This window comes from Lycorma delicatula, chromosome 4 (assembly GCF_047948215.1).
Source record: "Lycorma delicatula isolate Av1 chromosome 4, ASM4794821v1, whole genome shotgun sequence".
Classification (NCBI taxonomy): Eukaryota; Metazoa; Arthropoda; class Insecta; order Hemiptera; family Fulgoridae; genus Lycorma; species Lycorma delicatula.
The window spans coordinates 6,494,011-6,513,545 of NC_134458.1; the positions used below are offsets into that span (position 1 = coordinate 6,494,011).

Here is a 19,535-nt window from a genome sequence, read left to right on the forward strand (position 1 = left end):
CCGAATCACCTGCAACTAATTTTTTCATATATATTTATCTGTATTTCTATATCTAACTACTTTTATGAGCATTATTCAGTGAACGTTAGAGATATTTGTTCCCACATTGAAGATGTTGGAGTGTTTATGTGCGCACATGAACCATTAATGTGCTTCCAAGAAATGCATCTATTACAACAAGATGTGGTAATACTTGGAGGATATACCTGTGAGAGATACGACTGCCTTATAGATAGTAGAGTGGTGGTGTTGCTATTTTCATTCGGAACAAGGTGTCGGCTACAAGGCTACTACTAGCTACCCTCATTCCTGCTGTTGCTGTAAAAATCTGTCCCCTTTAAATTGCATATCTGCAATTTGTATTTCTCACTGAACTCCGAGTTCAATACTCTAGAAATGTCAGATCTCCTCACACAAATCCCATCGCTGTCATTAACAATAAGAGACATCAATGCCCACCACATTTTCTGGGGCTCATCTTTCTGCTCCTCTCAAGGAAATATGATAAACTGAGTGAGACTAGAGTTGGTCTTTTGTTTATTGAATGATGGCTCGCATGTATTTATGTCCTTATCTTCTGGTACACTTTCAAACATCAAACTATCCTTATGCTCACTGAATTTGTTCCCACATCTTAATTGGTCTGCTTGTGACCAATGGCAACCTACATGGCAGTGACCACAGGTCAATTATTATAGCCTTTGGTGTTAACCACAACGTGAATAAAAGACCATGGAGATGGATTGTTGAAAAGGCAGATTGGAATGGTTACCATCAAGCCTTCCCATCACAGTATGACAATGGTGAAGACGCCCTTGATCAACTTACCTCCTTTATGTCTCTGATGCTTGACAATGCTAAAAGATATATCCCACAAACTTTAGGAAACCCAAGATATCTTTCTGTTCCTTACAGGAATGCTGATTGCCAAACTGCTATTAGCAATCGACGACAAGTACTATGCAAATTTAACTGTAGGTCTACAAATGAACACCTAGATTTGTATTGTAAGGCTAGAGTGGTATGTTGTTAGGTATTCTAAGATGCTAGGAGGAATTACATGGACACCATCTCAAGCATTACTCCCACATCTACTGTATGGAAGAAGATCCATACAGATTGTTTCCGTTCGGTGTCCCTCACCTCATCATACAGTAATGAATTTCAGAGGTACAAATTACAAATGGAATTACTATTGTTAAATGTTGGTGAATTAAATGCTCCATTTTCATTCAACGAGTTGTCACACTCACTTAAAAACTCACGTGATACCTCCCCTGGACCTGACAACATTTGTCTTATACTCTCACACCTTCCTAATTCAGCACTACAACACCTATTATGTATTTATAATAGTCTATTCTCTTCACACGGTTTCCCTTTGGTCTGGTCAGAAGCCATTGTCGTACCAGTACTTGAGGGTCAAAGGAAGCCCCTCAAGCTACAGTCCTATCTCTTTGACAAGTGTTTTATGCAAAGTGATGGAGAGAATGGTGAACCGCAGGCTCATATGGTACTTAAAGAGATATGGCTGTTTATCTTCAGAACAGTGTGGTTTCTGACAAGGACGATCATCCATTGACCATTTATTGTTGTTGGAAACAGCTATTCAAAACGCTTTTCTGCTATGCCAGCGCCTTGTCACTATCTTCTTTGATATCAAAAAGGCGTTCAATACGGCCTGGCAACGTGGTATTCTATACACCGTCAAAGAATGAGGAATCAAGGACAACATGCTTGCTGTTATCAGAGGTTTCTTAAATGACCGAATTTTTCATGTTCGTGTTGGGAGATTCTGTATCAGGTAGTGTATCTTAGAGAATGGAGTACCTCATGGAAGTGTTTTAAGTGCACCTTATTTTCTGTAGTAATCAACAGTATTACTAAATGTGTGCAGCTACCAGTTTCATGTTCATTATTTGTTAATGATTTTGCTATATATATTAAGTCCTGTTCAACAGCCACAGCAGAAACACTACTACAGAACATTGTATCTCGCCTTGAAGCTTGGTCCAGGGTTATTGGTTTCACTTTTTCATACGAAAAAACAAAATGTGTAGTCTTTTCTCAGTTGCAGGACCCATCCATTCTGCAAGTTTTTCTGAGGTTATTGCTATCTCCTGATGTCAGGTTTTTAGATTTATTTTTTGATAGCTGCCTTACTTGGGTCAAACACATTAAAAAATTAAAAACAAAATGTTCCACACTTTTAGATATGATTTGAGTCCTTAGCAACACCAACTGGGAAGCCGATTGGTCATGTATGACACGTTTTTATTATTCCTTAGTTTGTTCCTGTTTAGATTATGGTTGTGTCGCCTACTCTTCAGCATGCTTAAAATACTGGATGCTGTACATCATGCTTTCCTTCAACTTGCAACAGGTGCATTTAGATCAAACCCTGTTGCAAGCTTACTTGTTGACTGTGGTGAGCGATCACTTTGGGATAGACAGGACCAACCTTTAGGATGTTATTTTGCCTGTCTCAAAGGACAGTCAGATCACCTGGCTTTTGATTCTCTTTGGGAATCCTAATTTACAAAGGCATGAGAACCATCCATGTTGTACTGCACCTGTAGTTGTACATACCCAACATCTACTGCACCTTATAAATGTTGGCATACGTTCTATTTTTTCCAGATATCTGTGCTCATATCCTCTGTGGGGATCAATCTTATAAATTTTATGTTTGACCTTACAATATACAATAAAGAATCAACACCACCTACTATCTTCTGGCAAATGTTTCACTCTATTCCCTCCAAGATAAACCCAGACGCAGCAGTATATACTGATGGATCAAAACAGAACAATACTGTTGGTTGCGCATTTGTTGTCAATGTTAGAACTTATATGTTTAGTCTACCTGGTATTACAAGTGTGTTTACTGCTGAACTATATGCTATAAATAAGGCTGTGAATATCACTAACCCTAAGTATCGAAATATCCTTATTTGTAGCGACTCGTGTAGTTAGTGCACTCCAAGCTTTACAAGATTTTTACTCTAAACATCCTTTGATCACTGAAATCTATAACGCAATGGCTGAGTTGAACTATTGCAACATACAAATGATTTTCTGTTGGATTCCTAGCCATGTGGGAATTCCAGGTAATGAATGTGCAGATTCCGCTGCTAAAGATGCACATAATCAACCTCCTTTCACCACTTGTGTTGTTGCTGCTTCTGACTATTAATTGTATAATACAGTCTCTTCGAGCAAAGTGGCAAGCTGACTGGACGGCTACTGTTGATAACAAACCCCGGCACATTAAAGATTCTGTGTTGCCATGGGACTCCTCATGCAGAAAAACTCATTGTGAGGAACTGGTCCTCTGTCAGTTGCGGTTAGGACATATCAGAGTCACGCACGAGTACCTCATGTCACCAGGACACGCACCACTATGCGTATCATGCAATTGCCGCTTGACTGTGCGCCACATACTTGTGGATTGCATATGTTATGCGGCGTTGCGTTAATATAAATTACAGAGAAACATTCGTAAAATTCTGGGCAATAATAAAGAAGTTTTAGACTGAGTGTTGCTATTTTTACAAAGTGTTAATATTTTACGCGAAATTTTAAATTATAATATATTTTTGTTCTATTGTTGAATAATTATTTTAATATGTTTGCTTTTCTTTTCATTTAATTGTTTTGATTTTAATTTTTTTATTCGGTTTCGGAGAAGGGACCTTTTACACTCCTGTCAGACTTTATTTACATTTCATTTATTAGGTTTTAAATTTTATCTTGTTAAGTTTCTTACTTTGATATTAGTTACACATTTTTTAGTTTTATAAGCTTTAAGTTTTATTTCACTTTTAATATTTTAGTTTTTAATCTTGCTTTAGTCTATATTAATTATACTTTTTATGTTAGTTTTTTAGTCCTGTAGTTTTAAGTTTTTAGTGATATTAGTTTTAAGTTTCATTTCACTTTTAGTATTTTAGTCATTCTGTTATTCAAGAAGGAGCCCTTTACACCCCTCTCAGACTTTGTAAAATTCTATTTATTATTAATTAAATTTTAGATTTTAGCTGTGATATTAGTTGTAAGTTTTTTGTTTTAATTTTTTAGACTATTTATTTTATAAAAATAAATATTTATTTATTTAATTTTTTTATAAAAATCATTTTATACCGTGTGATGATAACATGAAAGCGTTTTTCGCCCTCAAAAAATAAAACCTACTAGTGAAAGTAATGGAAAAAGTTCATATAAATATATCTTAGAATGCTTCATTTGTGAATTACTGCTAGGGATCACTTGGATTTCAGATACCCCTGTGAAATGAGGTCATACTTAAATTTTTAAGACGTTAATTAAGGGGCAGAATTAGTTATTTCTTATGGTTTTTGACCTGAAAAATCAAATAAAACTGGTTCCAGAACTGTTTCTGCAGTAGTTTTTGAGAAATATTGGGTAAAAACCAATAAATTGGAGTAAAAAATCCCTTTATTTCTATGTTTGACCTACAGTAACTTTGTTAAATGGGCAATAAACACATAAAACTTTTAAACAAAATTTGTAGAGAATTTAATTTCGAACAAAATGGTATAAGATAAGTTGAATAAGACAAAGATCATTAGAAAAATTTGAAATTTATTTAGAAACAGTATATAAACATTTGTCAGACAAGTGTAAATAAAAACAAAACTTTTTTTTTCTGGTGATGTGAACATTGTGTAAAAACAAAATTTATTGTTAAAAATTGCTGTTAGAGAAAGTAAAAATAAAAAAAAAACTTGAAATTATACAATTGTAAAATAAAAATTACTTAAGATAATAAATTTTTATTAATGATAGAAATAAATATATTTGAAAAATTATTTCAAAAAAGGCAATAAAATAATAATAGCTGATCAACAATTCACAATACTGCATTAGTGTTTAAATCATTCTGTAAGGTACATTAAGTATATCGGGTACTGATATACCTTTAATTATATAATAATTTCCACTTACCAATTATTTTTATTATTATGTCCGAGTGCTTTTGGATATTAATCCATGATCAGGAACATTTATGTCTTATGCATTTTAATATTTCCTTCACATATTAATTTATTAATGAAGTTTGAATTTTAAAAGCAAAAATTATAAATACAATTGATCATCAATAGGTAAAAATAATGTCGACGTTGTCCGTCATATCAGTATGAAGCTCTCAAGCTTGAGCTCTATGTCACTGAGAGCTTCATACTGACATGACGGACAACGTCAACATTATTTTTACCTTTTGACGATCAATTGTATTTATAATTTTTTTTTTTTAAATTCAAAATTCATTAATAAATTAATATGTGAAGGAAATATTAAAATGCATAACACATAAATGTTCCTAATGATTGATTAATATCCAAAAGCACTTTGACACAATAATAAAAATAGTTGGTAAATGGAAATTATTATATAATTAATTTATATCAATACCAACAATCCATGATTAATAATAAAATTGATATACCTTTGTCGTTAGCAAAGGTTTCTGTGAATTTAGGTTTGAATGTGATCATTTGCCATTGAACTAATTGAACTACTTATTTACAACAGAGGAATGTGCTGATATGATATTCATTTTGGGTGTGTGTAATGGTAATACTACGGCTGCTGCAGTATAATGTGAAATATATTTTCTGAATCACAGGATTCCAGATTCCAACAATTAGCACAACTTTTCACATTCTTCAGGAAACAAGTTCACTACCTAGTATTCGTACCAGCTATGAACAGTCTGTCCAACATGATGCTTTTATTGATGAAATTGCTACCGATGCAGTTCAGCGCTGTCCAGGTGTCAGTATACATGTTGTCTAAGCAGATCGAAGTTTTGCATTGTATGGTTTGTAGGACACTTAAATAAAACAAACTTTATCCTTATCATAATCAGCCAGTTCAACAGCTACACCTCAGAGACAATCAACTTCGCTTGGAGTTCTGTTAGTAGAATACAAATCGACAACTCTACAAGTATGCTTTGTTTACTGATGAGGCAAATTTCACTCGAGATGGCATCAACAACTTATGCAATTATTTATGCAGTGAGCAACAACTTATGCAGCATGGGCAGAAGTAAATCCTCATGAAACGGTGGAAGGCAGTTTTCAACACCGATTTTGCGTCAGTGTATGGGGCGGCCTTCTTCACAATTGGTTGTTTGGACCGTTTATATTACCTGGCCGCTTAAGTGCGACGTCTACTTGCACTTTCTTCAAGAAGAATTGCCGCAGCTGCTTGAAGATGTTCCTCTAGCTCTCAGACACAAAGTATACTTCCAGCACAATGGCATGCCTCCCCACTTCACTTGTGCTTGCTGTTTCCGTTCACTTAAATCATCATTTCCCTGAGAAATGGACTGGTTGTGGAGGTCCACATTCCTGGCCACCAAGATCACTTGATCTAACAACTTAAGATTTTTGCATGTGGGAACAGATGAAAAATATTGTATACAAACAAAAATGCATACTTATGAGGAATAATTGTCTGCATTATGGGTGCGGCTGAGCAACTTAAGGATAGCCCTGAAGAACTAAACATAGCAACAAAAGCAGCACAGAAGCATACCAAGAATTATGTTGAAAATGGTGGGCTCACTTTTGAACATTTATTATAAAGAGGTACTTATGGTACTTTGGTCTAGTGTACTGTTTCTTAATAAAATTTGAATTTTTCTTACTTTTGTTTGTTTTATTCAGTTTGTCTTAAACCATTTTGTTCAAAATTAAAATCTCTAAAATCTCTTGTATTTATTACTCACTTAACAAAGTTATTGCCGATCAAACATAAAAACAGGGTTTTTTTACCCCAGTCTATTGGTTTTCACCTTCAATTTCTCAGAAACTACTGTATATACAGTTCTGAGACCTGTTTTATTCAATTTTTCAGGTCAAAAACCATAAGAAATCACTAATTCTGTCCCTTCATTAATGTCTTAAAAATTTCAGTTTGACCTCATTTCACCAGGGTAGCTGAAATCCGAGCTAATTTTTTCACTAACCATAACTCTCAAACAAAGCATTTTAGGACATATATTTATATAAACCTTTTCTATTATTTTCACAAGTAGTTATAAAAGTCCTGGAAGAACTTCATGACACATCTTTTTTATGCTCGGTGTAAAAATTGATAGAATTATTATAAATGACAACAGCTACTTAATACAGTCGATAGATATAGCTTTAATTGAGAAAAATGATGCTTGTAGACTAGCATGGAAAGTTCCAATGCATTGAATATTTCACTATATTTGATTTTAGAGACATTAAAAAATATAAATCACTTTATAATGTGTGATTTTTAATTTCATCAACTTTTATCATTAACTTGAAAAGATGTAAAAATGAGTTAGATAATTTTAATTACTATAGATGTACAAAGCTCAAAGTCATTCTTTACATATAACAAGGACCCAGAATATTAACATTAAAATAACTTATTTCAGTAGCTGTCTGTACCAAATGACTATATGACACTGGTAAATAAACTACATATATGAAGATTAGGGAAAGGCTATGATTTCTTGTAAACAGCATGATACGTAAGTGCAATTACAAGTGTAGACTTAACTTATTTCATTGTTAGTCTCTCTCTATCTCCCCTTCTCTACCCTCCCTCTCCTACTCAACCTCTTGTTAATCACCTCTTTTGTTAACCAGCAACTCATGAAGATATAAATAATACTGATCTAGTATATTATATTCTGTAACAAGAGTTGTAAGAAACATGTTACGCATAAGTGAAAAAAGTTATTATTTTCATGAATGATAAGATACTTACATTTTTATTAAATAGAAATATAAATTTGAAGGACACAGTAAGTATTTTTAAATTAATAATTTACAAATCATTCTAATTATAAATGAAAATAATTTTTCTAGTAAATACAGATATTTAAAAAAAAAAGTATTATATGAGTTCTAATGACAATGGTAATTAATAAAATAATTTTCAACAATCACTTTAAATTGAATACAATTCAAAAATGTACAGTAATACCAACATAACATTGTATTTTATTGTTGTGTCAAATAATTAATGAGTAAAATGATTTTTTTTTTTAAATAAATATATAATTTTTAGAAGATTTTGCTAAGAAAATCCAGAAATAATATGATTCTAAATTATAATTTTCAATTAATATTAAATAACATGGTTATTACCAACATAACATTCAGTTATTCTAAATGTTGATTGCCCAGTCGATTTCAATAAAAAAAAATGGTGCACAAATGTTATAACGGTTTAAATACAAAATTTCAATATTCTACAGCTAATTGTTTTTGAAAATGTCTAAAAGGTAAAAAAAGATAGGCTTTGGAAATAAAATTATTCTGATATATTAAGGTCATGCTTAATGTTTAAAAAATGTATATTTTGTAAGCAAATTATTTATAATTCTGAAAGAAAATAACTATAGTGACCTTTTTCTACAAAATGTTAAATCAGTATAAGGCACCTAAGATACATATTACTGTAACTAACAAGGCAAAGGCACAGGCTTCGGGACACCGATTTGAACCGTATTTTGCTTGTGTGAATAGTCTTCATCACAAAATACTAACACGCAATATTCAATTCTACTCAAGAAAAATTTCCCTAAACATTTCCTTAGCATTTTATATTAGTTTATGTATTAATTTTGTTTCACGTCGCTCAAGTAGATATGTGGTGTAAGAGAACTTGTCAGATCCGTAACTGTGCACACATTGGTTCGAATCCAACTTCATACACATTTATTTTTTTTTATTTTTTTTTTTTATTTAAATATATTGATAAAAATATGATCGTAAAAATCTCTGATTGTAAAAATTATTGAATTAAACTGAAAAGTACATAAAATTTTATTTCACTAGTAGCTTCTGATTATTTTTTGATATTTATTTTTTTGTATTATTATTGAATTATTATTTATTGTTAATTTTTTTTACAATCTGAGGTTAATAATTATTAACAAATCAATTTATTTAAATTAAAAAAATAAAAGTTAAAAAAAAAGTAGGTATATGTAGTCGGATTCAAATCGATGTTCCTTCACCTTGTAAGATCCAAATATTTCATTAATTAAAATTTTATTTATCTACAACTCTGGAACCAATGAAAATAAGTACTATGATATATTGTTGAAAAGCTCTCAACAAGAGCTTATTACTGCAGTTAAGAAAAATCCAAATGTTTCAAAATTGAAACCCTGTTTTATTTAAAGGTCTGACTACACACATTTTTGTCCCAGTCGATTGCAATGAAAAGGAGAGGTGCACAAGTAGATGTTACAACAGTCCTAAATGCAAAATTTCAACATTCTACAGGTAATTGTTTTTGAGTTATGCAAGATACATACATACGTATGTATAGACGTTACACTGAAACTAGTCAAAATGGATTCAGAGGTGGTCTAAATGGATATTTCCGTTGAAATCTGAAAACCAAAATTTTTCACGATTACAATACTTCCTTTACTTTTAACAAGGAAGTAAAAATAATTCCTAGAATCTATTGTTTATATTCTATTACAGAAAATTAGTTTGATGATAATGGGCTATAACTCTTAGAGCATAAATTATATGTTTATTGATATTGTGGTATTGAAAAACTGAAATACTAACTTACATTGTGTGTTTAAAAAAAGCATGTCACTCACCTCTATATATCTTTATCAAAACAGAGTATACCTCTGAAGCAGTTCTTTGCATCAAATTTCCATTACTCGTGACTATTTTTAAAAATTAAGCACAACTTTTAGTTTTTACTGTAATGTAATAATTTTTACACGCAAACACACTTCACATCAAGCTATAGGAAAAGTAATGAGCAATAATCTATTAGAAGAAAACTTTTTAATTATTTTACAATGTATTTACAATAATTACAGTATTTACAGCAAATTCAGGTGCATGTAATTCACGAACCTGAATTTTTAAATAATATTCAAAAATAAAATAAGCAAGTAAATATAATTTTCTTGCTGATTATCTCATTTTAGTTTCATTACAAACCTACATAAAAAAATTGCACCTATTTTTAGATAAAAAATATTATTGGGCGTGTGTGAAATACACTAGTAAATACAATATACTGGTTTGTGGAAGTGTCTGAACTCTTGTGCATTTTTAAAAATATTCTTATGAATCTTTTGAGTTTAAAAAAAAATATAAGGTATAGATGAATTTGTTGCTATACAAATGAATGAGTGTTAATTATAAGGAGCTGCCCATGTAAATTTCACAGATTGCTGTGCTTAATTAAAATAATGTATCTGCTTATACTGAAATCAAGAATTATATAGATGAATTTTGGATTTTTTTGGTTATGTTTACATGAGTAGCATCCATGTAAAGTACCAGCGGTCTGTAATTTTTAAGTCTATAATAAAATTTATTTGTTTATCCTTTAAACTCTAGTGGGATGTAAAGTGTAGTAACTTCTATATTAAATGAGTGTTTAAATATATATATATGCTGCAAGAGTTATTAGATAATTCATATGTTATATAACCCATTATTATGTCAGTCGTTTTCATCAGTTTGTGTAAATATAAATAATTAAACTAGTAATTAAATAGTTTACTCTTTCTGTGTAGTAGGTGGTTTTAGGCTATGAGTAAGTAATAGTAAGATAAAGACCTCAATAGGAGATTTATATTTATAGATTATAACTTACAATTTCTCTTATAACCAGATTTATGATGAAATGGTAGACAGTAGTATTATTTTTTATATTTGTAAGATAACCTACCTTATATATTTACTACATTCCATTGTACTATAAATTGCATAACATTTTACTTATAATTCTAAGCTTTTTTCAAATGCAAGAACATATTTATGAAGTGTCCATGTTTAGGTTAAAATTATATTTTGGAACGTGAAAATGCTTAGCTTGGCACTGTACAGTATATCCCGTAATGGAGTTTTATTAATATTTATGGTATCTTAAAAATTAATAATAACACCTTTTACTGATGAATATATGTATATTTAGCGTGTCTAAAATAGATTGATGGGGTTTCAAACAGGCGTAGTTTTGGAACAAAGACATGAGGTGTATCTCAAAATAAGGAGAAATGATCCAAGAATTCCTGTTCAGTAGATTTTGATGTACACACCTTTAGCATACTGCAGACTTCAAGATGATATTCAACCTCTTGCCATATATGGTAGACAGGTGTGATAGATGAAGTAGTTTCTGTGATCTATTCTTTTAAATGGTCTAGATTTCTTATTTGAACAGAGAATATGCATGTCTTTATATAAACCCATAAATTAAAATTTACAAGGGGTTAAACCTGGTGACATTGGAGGCCAGGTAGGTTTCATCCCATTTGAATATGGCAAAAAGTGGTGGAGTTCTACCTGTTTGGGGGACTGCATACCCTTCTAATATATCTTGTAATTTCTTACCCATTATATTTTCTTTTTTCAGGAAAAAATAATATACCAGTAACTATTGTTTTGTTCAATTGCACCCATTAAATTTTTTGCTGTCATATTGATGTTCCATTATGACATGTGAAGTTCAGTACCCCATTTTCTGATCAGCACATTATGCTGATGTACTCACCCTGAAACATGAAACTAGCTTCATCATTGGAAAAACTTATTTAAAAAGTCCCTTTTGGCACACCAGAAGGTAGAGGTAGATTTCACCACTGCTAAGTAGATGATAAAAAGCATTTCCACGTTAAAGTTAAGAAAAAATTAAAATTTACTCAATACAACAATGGTTGCATTTGAATAAAGGTTTCACATGTTTAGCATACAACAAGCCCCATCTTCTTACAATTCCAGCAACATTTTGGTCATTCCTTGCCATAAGGGTTGGTCATATCAAAGATTGTTTCACAGAAAAGTTTTAGGTAATGTTTAGAGGACAAACGACCACTTTAAACCGATTCAATACTGTGCCTATTAAGGGAGGTATGATTTTTTTTTGTCTTCAAAATTCCATTTTTTCCACCCCCTGGGCCAATGGTTGGTGATATCAAAAAACTTTACTTAAATAAGTTTTAGGCCCTTATCCAAAGAATTGTTGGAACTTTAGATGAATTCGATATTTTACTTAATAAGAAAGTTATAGCGATATTTCGTTTTTTCAAAAAAGGCCCCCCATTTCCACTCCCATGGTCCGATTTTGCCCATTAACGAACTCAACCAAGATTTTGGGTCATTATATTTTATGTATCAATTTGAAAGTGATTGGTGTAAAATTACGGCAGTTATCGTGTCCACAAGAAAGTGAAATTTATATATATATATATATAAACTTTTGAACTGACGGAAGTTTTGGGGTCTGGGGGATGTGAAACGTGAAGATGTGTCAAAACTTTCTGGAAGTCGAATCATGGTACCCATTACAATAAGTAGCATTCTTATGAAATCTACTTAAAATTCCCTACCCTGATCTAACCTATCCAGAATGTCTGTAGTGAGTTCAAATTGTCTAATTTTGTTCTGTGGATAAATTTGATGTAACACTTGAATTTAGTAACTGGTAAAACATTATGAGCAATTGTTTTTGGAATTCCTAACTATACAGAACACTTCCGCACTGATTTTTTTTCAGGTTATGCTTAAACCTAATTCTCACAGTTTCAGTTGTCTCATCAGACACTGTTTATCCTGAATGTGACACTTCTTTAGGCTGTCTGCTTCTCTGAGTCATTTATCCTATCGGCGAATATTATCTTTATTTGGTAGTTTTCCATTGAATACACAGTGGTATTCATGCCTAACTACTGTAATCGATTTATATTAACTAACTTCAAAGCACTTATACATTCCTACAAGATGTACCTTCCTATGCACTATAACCATGGTAACTAATTGACTTTGTAACACAGCACACATGCGGTGGTACTAGTATTGTTTATGTGTTTACAACTTTGAACTTTGACAATTTTTCTTTATTTCGGTGTATATGTCTGTCATGCTTTGTTTCAAAAGTTTGACTGAAACCCTTCTATTGTTTTACATGCGCATATAAGAATTTTTAAGTAAATATTCAACAGACATTGTTAATTTATAATTATCAGCACAAAAAATTGGACATAAGATGGTATCTATCTTTGAAATTGTTTTGTAACTTGTTTGAAAATGTGTTAAATAAGACAGCATTTATATTTTCAAATGTGAGTTTGATTTGATGGCCTTATTTTGTGTTCTGCGTGAAATTAAATTTGTAACAAAGCATTCACCCTTGCTTGTGCTTTAATATGAATAACATCTATAATTTTACTTTTACATGTTAAGATTTCTTTTATTAGTTTTGTAAGTGAAGTATTATATTTTGCATTGTCAAAGAAATTGAAGGATTTTTTTAAAGTAAAGTTATGAATTAATTTAGACATTTTGTGTTTGTGATAATTAAATACAAAATGTGTGGCTTTCAGTTGGAAAAAATTTGGTGTAATATTTTGCTTTCTCAATGGACAATTCAGCATTTCTGATTCTAATAACTTTCTAAATTCCTATTCTGAAGATCAGTATCATTTATTAAATTGGTCCAAAACTTAGTATAAATTTCACCTGTGTAAAAAAAAAATCAAACTTTCTGTTCTTTCATGTATCTAAAAGGTGCCTTGACAAAAAGGCATATGACAAGTTATTTAAAGATTGTTTCATTATAAGGTAAGAGAATAAACTTTAGAAGTATTTAAAAATATTACTGACAGTTGGCAATTTTTTTTCTTGATATATGCTATAATTATAACCAAATACCTTTACATGAACACATCTGTAAACAGTTAATTTTAGGAAAGATGTTCCAATGAAAATTGTTGAATATATGTATATTGCATGTGTGTGTGTATATGTGCATATGTGTGTCCATTTTTATCACTAAAAGGTATGAGTTAAACATTGTTTTTAAATGCATTTTAATAAAAGATATAAGCCACCAGATTAATTTCAGTGTATTAGTAAAATTTAATTTTGAAGGGTGCCTTTGATGGATTACAGAGAGACATTGACCATACAACTTTAAACGGTTGTGATAATTATTCTGATACTTACTGCTTATTTCAGAACTGTAACATACAGCTCTACTATTACAGTAACACTATGTACTAACACACACAATATGTTTCTGAGAATGTATATAGTTATTATATACTGTTGGGTTAGTAAACTTAAGTGCTGTTACTTAATTTTATTTTTTTTAATTTTTATATTTGTTTGTTTTATTTTTTTATAATGAATATAACAAAAACATTGAATTAATGGTTCTTCATTTACACTAAACCTTGTAAGTCTTACAAATGTAGTCATGAAGCAGAATCAAAATACATTATTGAAAAACTGACATGTGATTTGCAGAAAACATTGAGATATTAAAAAAATGCTTCATTTTAAATAAGCTCTTTGATAATATATTTGATCAAATAATAAATTTTATTTATAATAGCTAATTGTGCCGCTTAAATATTATACATTATGATTTTCATATGTACCAACTGAGATGAGTAACAGTAACAGTAAAATAGTTTTAATGGTGAAGGCATTGATGAACAAGTTAAGATGTAATAAGTTATAGTATTAGTTAAAATTTCTTTAAACTGTATTCTTAAGTTGTTCATAAATTTACTTTTTTCTTTTATAAAATGTTATTTCTATAATTTCTAACTTTACCTGTTAACCAGCTTATTTTAAGCTTTGACATCTAAGTTAACCACCTAAATCTAAATTTATATTATTTCTATATATTTTAGGTATGTTTATGGATGGAACATTTTGAATTAAGCTTGAGAGAAGATTTAAATAATGTTGTTTTAGAACGCATGAAGGAAATCTGTCGATTACTATTAGAGGTATTAATTATTATTTCATCTTATATTAAAATACTATTTTATTATAAGGTACATTGTTAATTGGTTTTTTCTACATTGTGTATTTTTTAGAAGCTAATGTTGTGTTTCACTTTAGTGTAGTATTAAAAGAGTTTTTGTTTTGGTGTATATGTCAGTATAAAAATATATTAATCTGTATTGATGAATGTGCTTGTCTGTTTCAGTCAAATAAATTGTTAAACATTTGTAAGACTCCTTCTAATCTGTGGAAGTGGGTAGCGGTATCAGTCGATTTGCAGTATATGCTGTACTAGGAAAGTTGAATTTCACAACTGTTAAGTTAGTACTAATAAAACTGCTGCAAAACAAATTGATATTTTAAAGTTGAAACAGATGAACATGCTGCATCTGCTCATTCATCCAGTTAAATTTATTATTTTTATTGAAAATAATGATAATTATTGAGATCTCAATGAGCAAGTCTTACTCTCTTATCTAGTTATTGCTTGCCCATCAGAGAAAAGGTTGTAGCTGATTTCATCGGCTCATTTATTGCTTCATTTTAATAGATGTTATGCCTTTCCAGAAAGGCTATCTTTGAGCTATGATTTACTGAATAATTTTTGTTTATCAGGATGTGATTGATTGAGTTGTGATATTTTTATGTGGTACATTTTACCAGTTTCAGTGGAAATTTAGCTGCTAGAAATGCCATCATGACTATCTCTATATATTTCTCACCTTTAATCCAGATTTTTAAAAATAAAACACGATACTCCCTAGGATTATCAGGCACTTTATTCTATGGTGTGCTGCTTGTGGGTTATCATTGTTCTTCTTATTGAAAGTGCTGCTTAAAGGGTCATGAAGTGAGAGCTGAAAGAACATTATGAAAAGTACAATACAAATGGTATTAAGGGAACTTAACACCATTTGAAACAAGACTTCCAAAAATATTCTGAACAAGAGGAAAAGTGTTGGGCTGTGTTAAATCATGAAGATTATGCTTTGGAATAGATAACTGAATGTGTAAAACATTTTTACTTTATTGTCCTTAGGATAGACATTTTTTAAACATCTTGAAAAAATGCTGACAGTAAGATTACGATTACCCTTTAGGAGCCTGAGTCAAATGTGTAGTTCCTCCTTATATGATCGACTACACATTAGCTCCGCTATACTTCTAGTATTTATATCAACATATTCCTCTTGATTTTTTTTTATCTTAAAATTACAGAAAAAACATACTTTAAAATGTGTGTGAAATGAGTTTTTAAATTATGTAAGATGCTGAAATGAAATTAAAAACAATAAATCTAAGATACGAATAACAATGAAAAAGTATAAATCTAAAATTAGATCAGTCTGTTTTATACATTTCATGCAGATGTTGATGTCTCTCTTTCATATCTTTTACCTGTTCACCGATAAGAATAATTATGAATAACATAATATTACTTTATAATATTAAAGCTATATTTTTCTAATGTATAATTTGCTACAAAGAAAAAAAATTTGAAGCATCTCATTTTAATGGAAAGGGTGATTTAATTCATTATTTAACTAATACAAGAAATAACACTAAGAATTTACCTTAATGTAAGTTAAATAAAATATTCATTAATTTAACAAGACTAAGCTAAAATTTACTATATGAATTTGATAATTAGTTTTTTCTTAAAAGTAACTCTGAGATTATTTGATATATATTTATTTTTCTTAAACTGCGTAATGGTAATAAGAAATAAAACCTTTGATTTCTTGCAATAAATTAGTAGCGATTCCATTTGAGAAAAAAATTAATTAATTTCATTTGCCATTTTAAATTAATATACTTTATATTACTAAATATAAATGCCATTTATAATTATTATATTATTATTATTTGCCATTTTAAATGATTAATCATTTTAAAATTCATATTATTCCTCTGTACTGTAAAATTATATTTTAAATTCTATTAATATAACCGCCTAGTAAGAGTATTGAGATAAGACATATCTTATGTCAATTTTATCATGAACGTAATTTTGCAGGATCCCATGTCCTCAGTCCTAATTGAATTATTCGATTAAACTGCATAATAAAAAAGTATTTTATATTTTTAATGTTTAAAAATATAAAATAAACCATGCTCATGGTGTAATGTATGTTACATTACTGCAGTATTATAATGAAAATTGCATAATAATTTATTATGTGAATGCTGCTGTTTTTATAAGAATGTCTCCCTCAAACACTGTGTGATGGTTTATCAAATTGAAATTTTGTTTCTATTTATACATGTAGTATTTTTCTATATATTTAATTTTTTGTCATCTTTTATTAATTTCTAATTTGTGTTATTATCAGAAATAGAATGTTTATTGTTCATTAAATAGTCTGCCATATTATATAAACCTAATTTATTATTTTTATAATTTTTATGTTCAAGAAATTTAGTTTTAAAGGATCTATTTGTTTTTCCTAAATAAATACCATTGCAATAATAAATAAAGAATTTCAATTTGATAAACCATCAGATAGTATTTGAGGGAGACAGACTTAAAAAATTGCAGCAAGTAGCAGCAGCATTCATATAATAATTTTTTTCAAAAAATATTACAATAATGTAATAAACATTACACCATGTGCACCGTTAATTTTAGTATTTTTAATTTTTTAATATGCAGTTTAAATTCAATCATTACTGAGGAAGCAGGAAATTACTTTCATGATCAAATTAAGGTAAGGTATGTCTTATCTCAATATTCTGTACAAGATGGTTTATATTAATATAAATATATATTTATTTTATTAGATCAATCAAAGTACAGAATAAATAAAGTAGGATAACTTACCTTATTCCACTATTTATGTAGGAGCGCTTTCACATTTACTCGTATCATCAGCTGGATTATATATTCATCTCAAATTACATTACAAACTTCGTAAGGTATAATAACATATCATGCATTTATTTAAAATTTAAAACTTTTAATCTTTTTATTTTAAACTTTTATTCATTTAAATTAAAAATTAAACTGTAAAAATTTTGTTTACATATGTAAAAATATGATGTCAAGGCATAAAATCATATTAAAATTAAATCAAAATAATTTTAAGTAAAGCAATTATGCATGTTGTCTGTTTAACTTCTTTACTATACTGATCGAAATATATTAAATTATACATCACTATCAAAATAGATGGTGGTGCCATCTATTGCAGCTTTCAAAATACTGTCATCCTCATATTCTGTCTAAAGGTTGATCATATTAAATTTATATTTATATATATATATATATATATATATGTCGAGTATCTTTCTAAAATACGCAATCCCTTACTATTTGTATTCATATTATTTTTTAATTTCCAGTATCTTTAAATTTGCCCTAATATCAGATATTGAATATTTATTCTTAATCAGATTATAAGATACATTAGAAAAATCCAGTTTACCTTAATTTCTAAAATGTTATAAGAATCTAGCCTTAAATGGTCTAGTGGTCTTTCCTATATAAATATGGTCGCAATCGCTACATTCAATTTTATAAATGCCACACAAATTATATAAATCAGATGAATCATTATGTTTATTACTTATTATGTGGTTATTTGTCTGGTATGTGGGTTTAAATTTATTATAATCATAAATCTTTGTAACATGTTCAACTATTTTATCAGTATATACATATTTTAAATATACATTTTCAACTTTTTGTGTGCTGTTTAAAGTTATTAAATGTGTATTATTTTTATTTTTTTTTATTATATGTATTATCTACTGAAGAATTATCATAACCATTATATGAGGCAGCTTAATGATTTATTCAATTTATATAATTTGAGTGGCGTTTATAAAATTGAATGTAGTGATTGTGACCATATTTATATAGGAAAGACCACTAGATCACATAAGGCTAGATTCTTGGAACATTTTAGAAATTAAGGTAAACTGGATTTTTCTAATGTATCTTATAATCTGATTAAGAATAAACATTCAATATCTGATATTAGGTCAAATTTAAAAATATGCAAATTAAAAAAAAAATAATATGAATACAAATAGTTAGATATTTTAGAAAGATGCTATATATATAAATATATATATTTTTTTTCTCTGAAGTCAATACTTATAAGATCCATATTCCTCTGTGCCAATATATTGTATTTTTTATAATCAAAAACCAACTTGAACATCCCAAGTACAGAATTATAAAGTAAATGAAATGATACCTGATTTTTTCTTTTCTTTACTCCAGTAGCACTTTCATGGGATCCTGCATCATCAGTAGTATATAAATTATATAAAATTACATATCAAAACATAACAATTTTTTTTTTAGAAAAATTTAAAAGATTAAAATAAAAATTACTATCATATATAGAAAACATGAAGTCAATTAAATAAAATAATTACATATATTTAAATATGACATCAATTAAGAATTAAAAATTAAAATTAACTTTAAAAATAAAATAATTAGAAGATTAATTAAAACCATGTAACCTGGTCAGCCAATGTTACATTACTGAGTGGATTTGAAATTATTTATATACATTCTGATTATATCTGTTTTTATCCAAAAACGTGCTGCCATCTGTTGCCGCTTTCATAAAAGTGTCATCTTCATACTCTGTCTGAAAGCTGAAAGTTGATCAAGTTGTAAATTCTTTTGTACTTATTATATAAAATCTCCAAATTTGTCCACTTATCAGATACAGAATGTTTGTTATTAATAAAGTGGTCAGCAACCCAATAAGATCA

The 19,535-nt window shown here is 29.3% G+C and overlaps 1 protein-coding gene across 2 annotated transcripts in view; it reads left to right on the plus strand.

Annotated features, from left to right (window-relative positions):
- The window catches only part of SWIP (strumpellin and WASH-interacting protein), a 135,724-nt gene that overhangs the window by 47,117 nt on the left and 69,072 nt on the right, over positions 1-19,535 (plus strand). For both annotated transcript variants that reach the window (XM_075362217.1, XM_075362218.1), the window contains one exon: positions 14,705-14,803. In XM_075362217.1, coding sequence (XP_075218332.1) covers positions 14,705-14,803 — 99 coding nt within the window. The remainder of the gene's footprint in view (positions 1-14,704; positions 14,804-19,535) is intronic.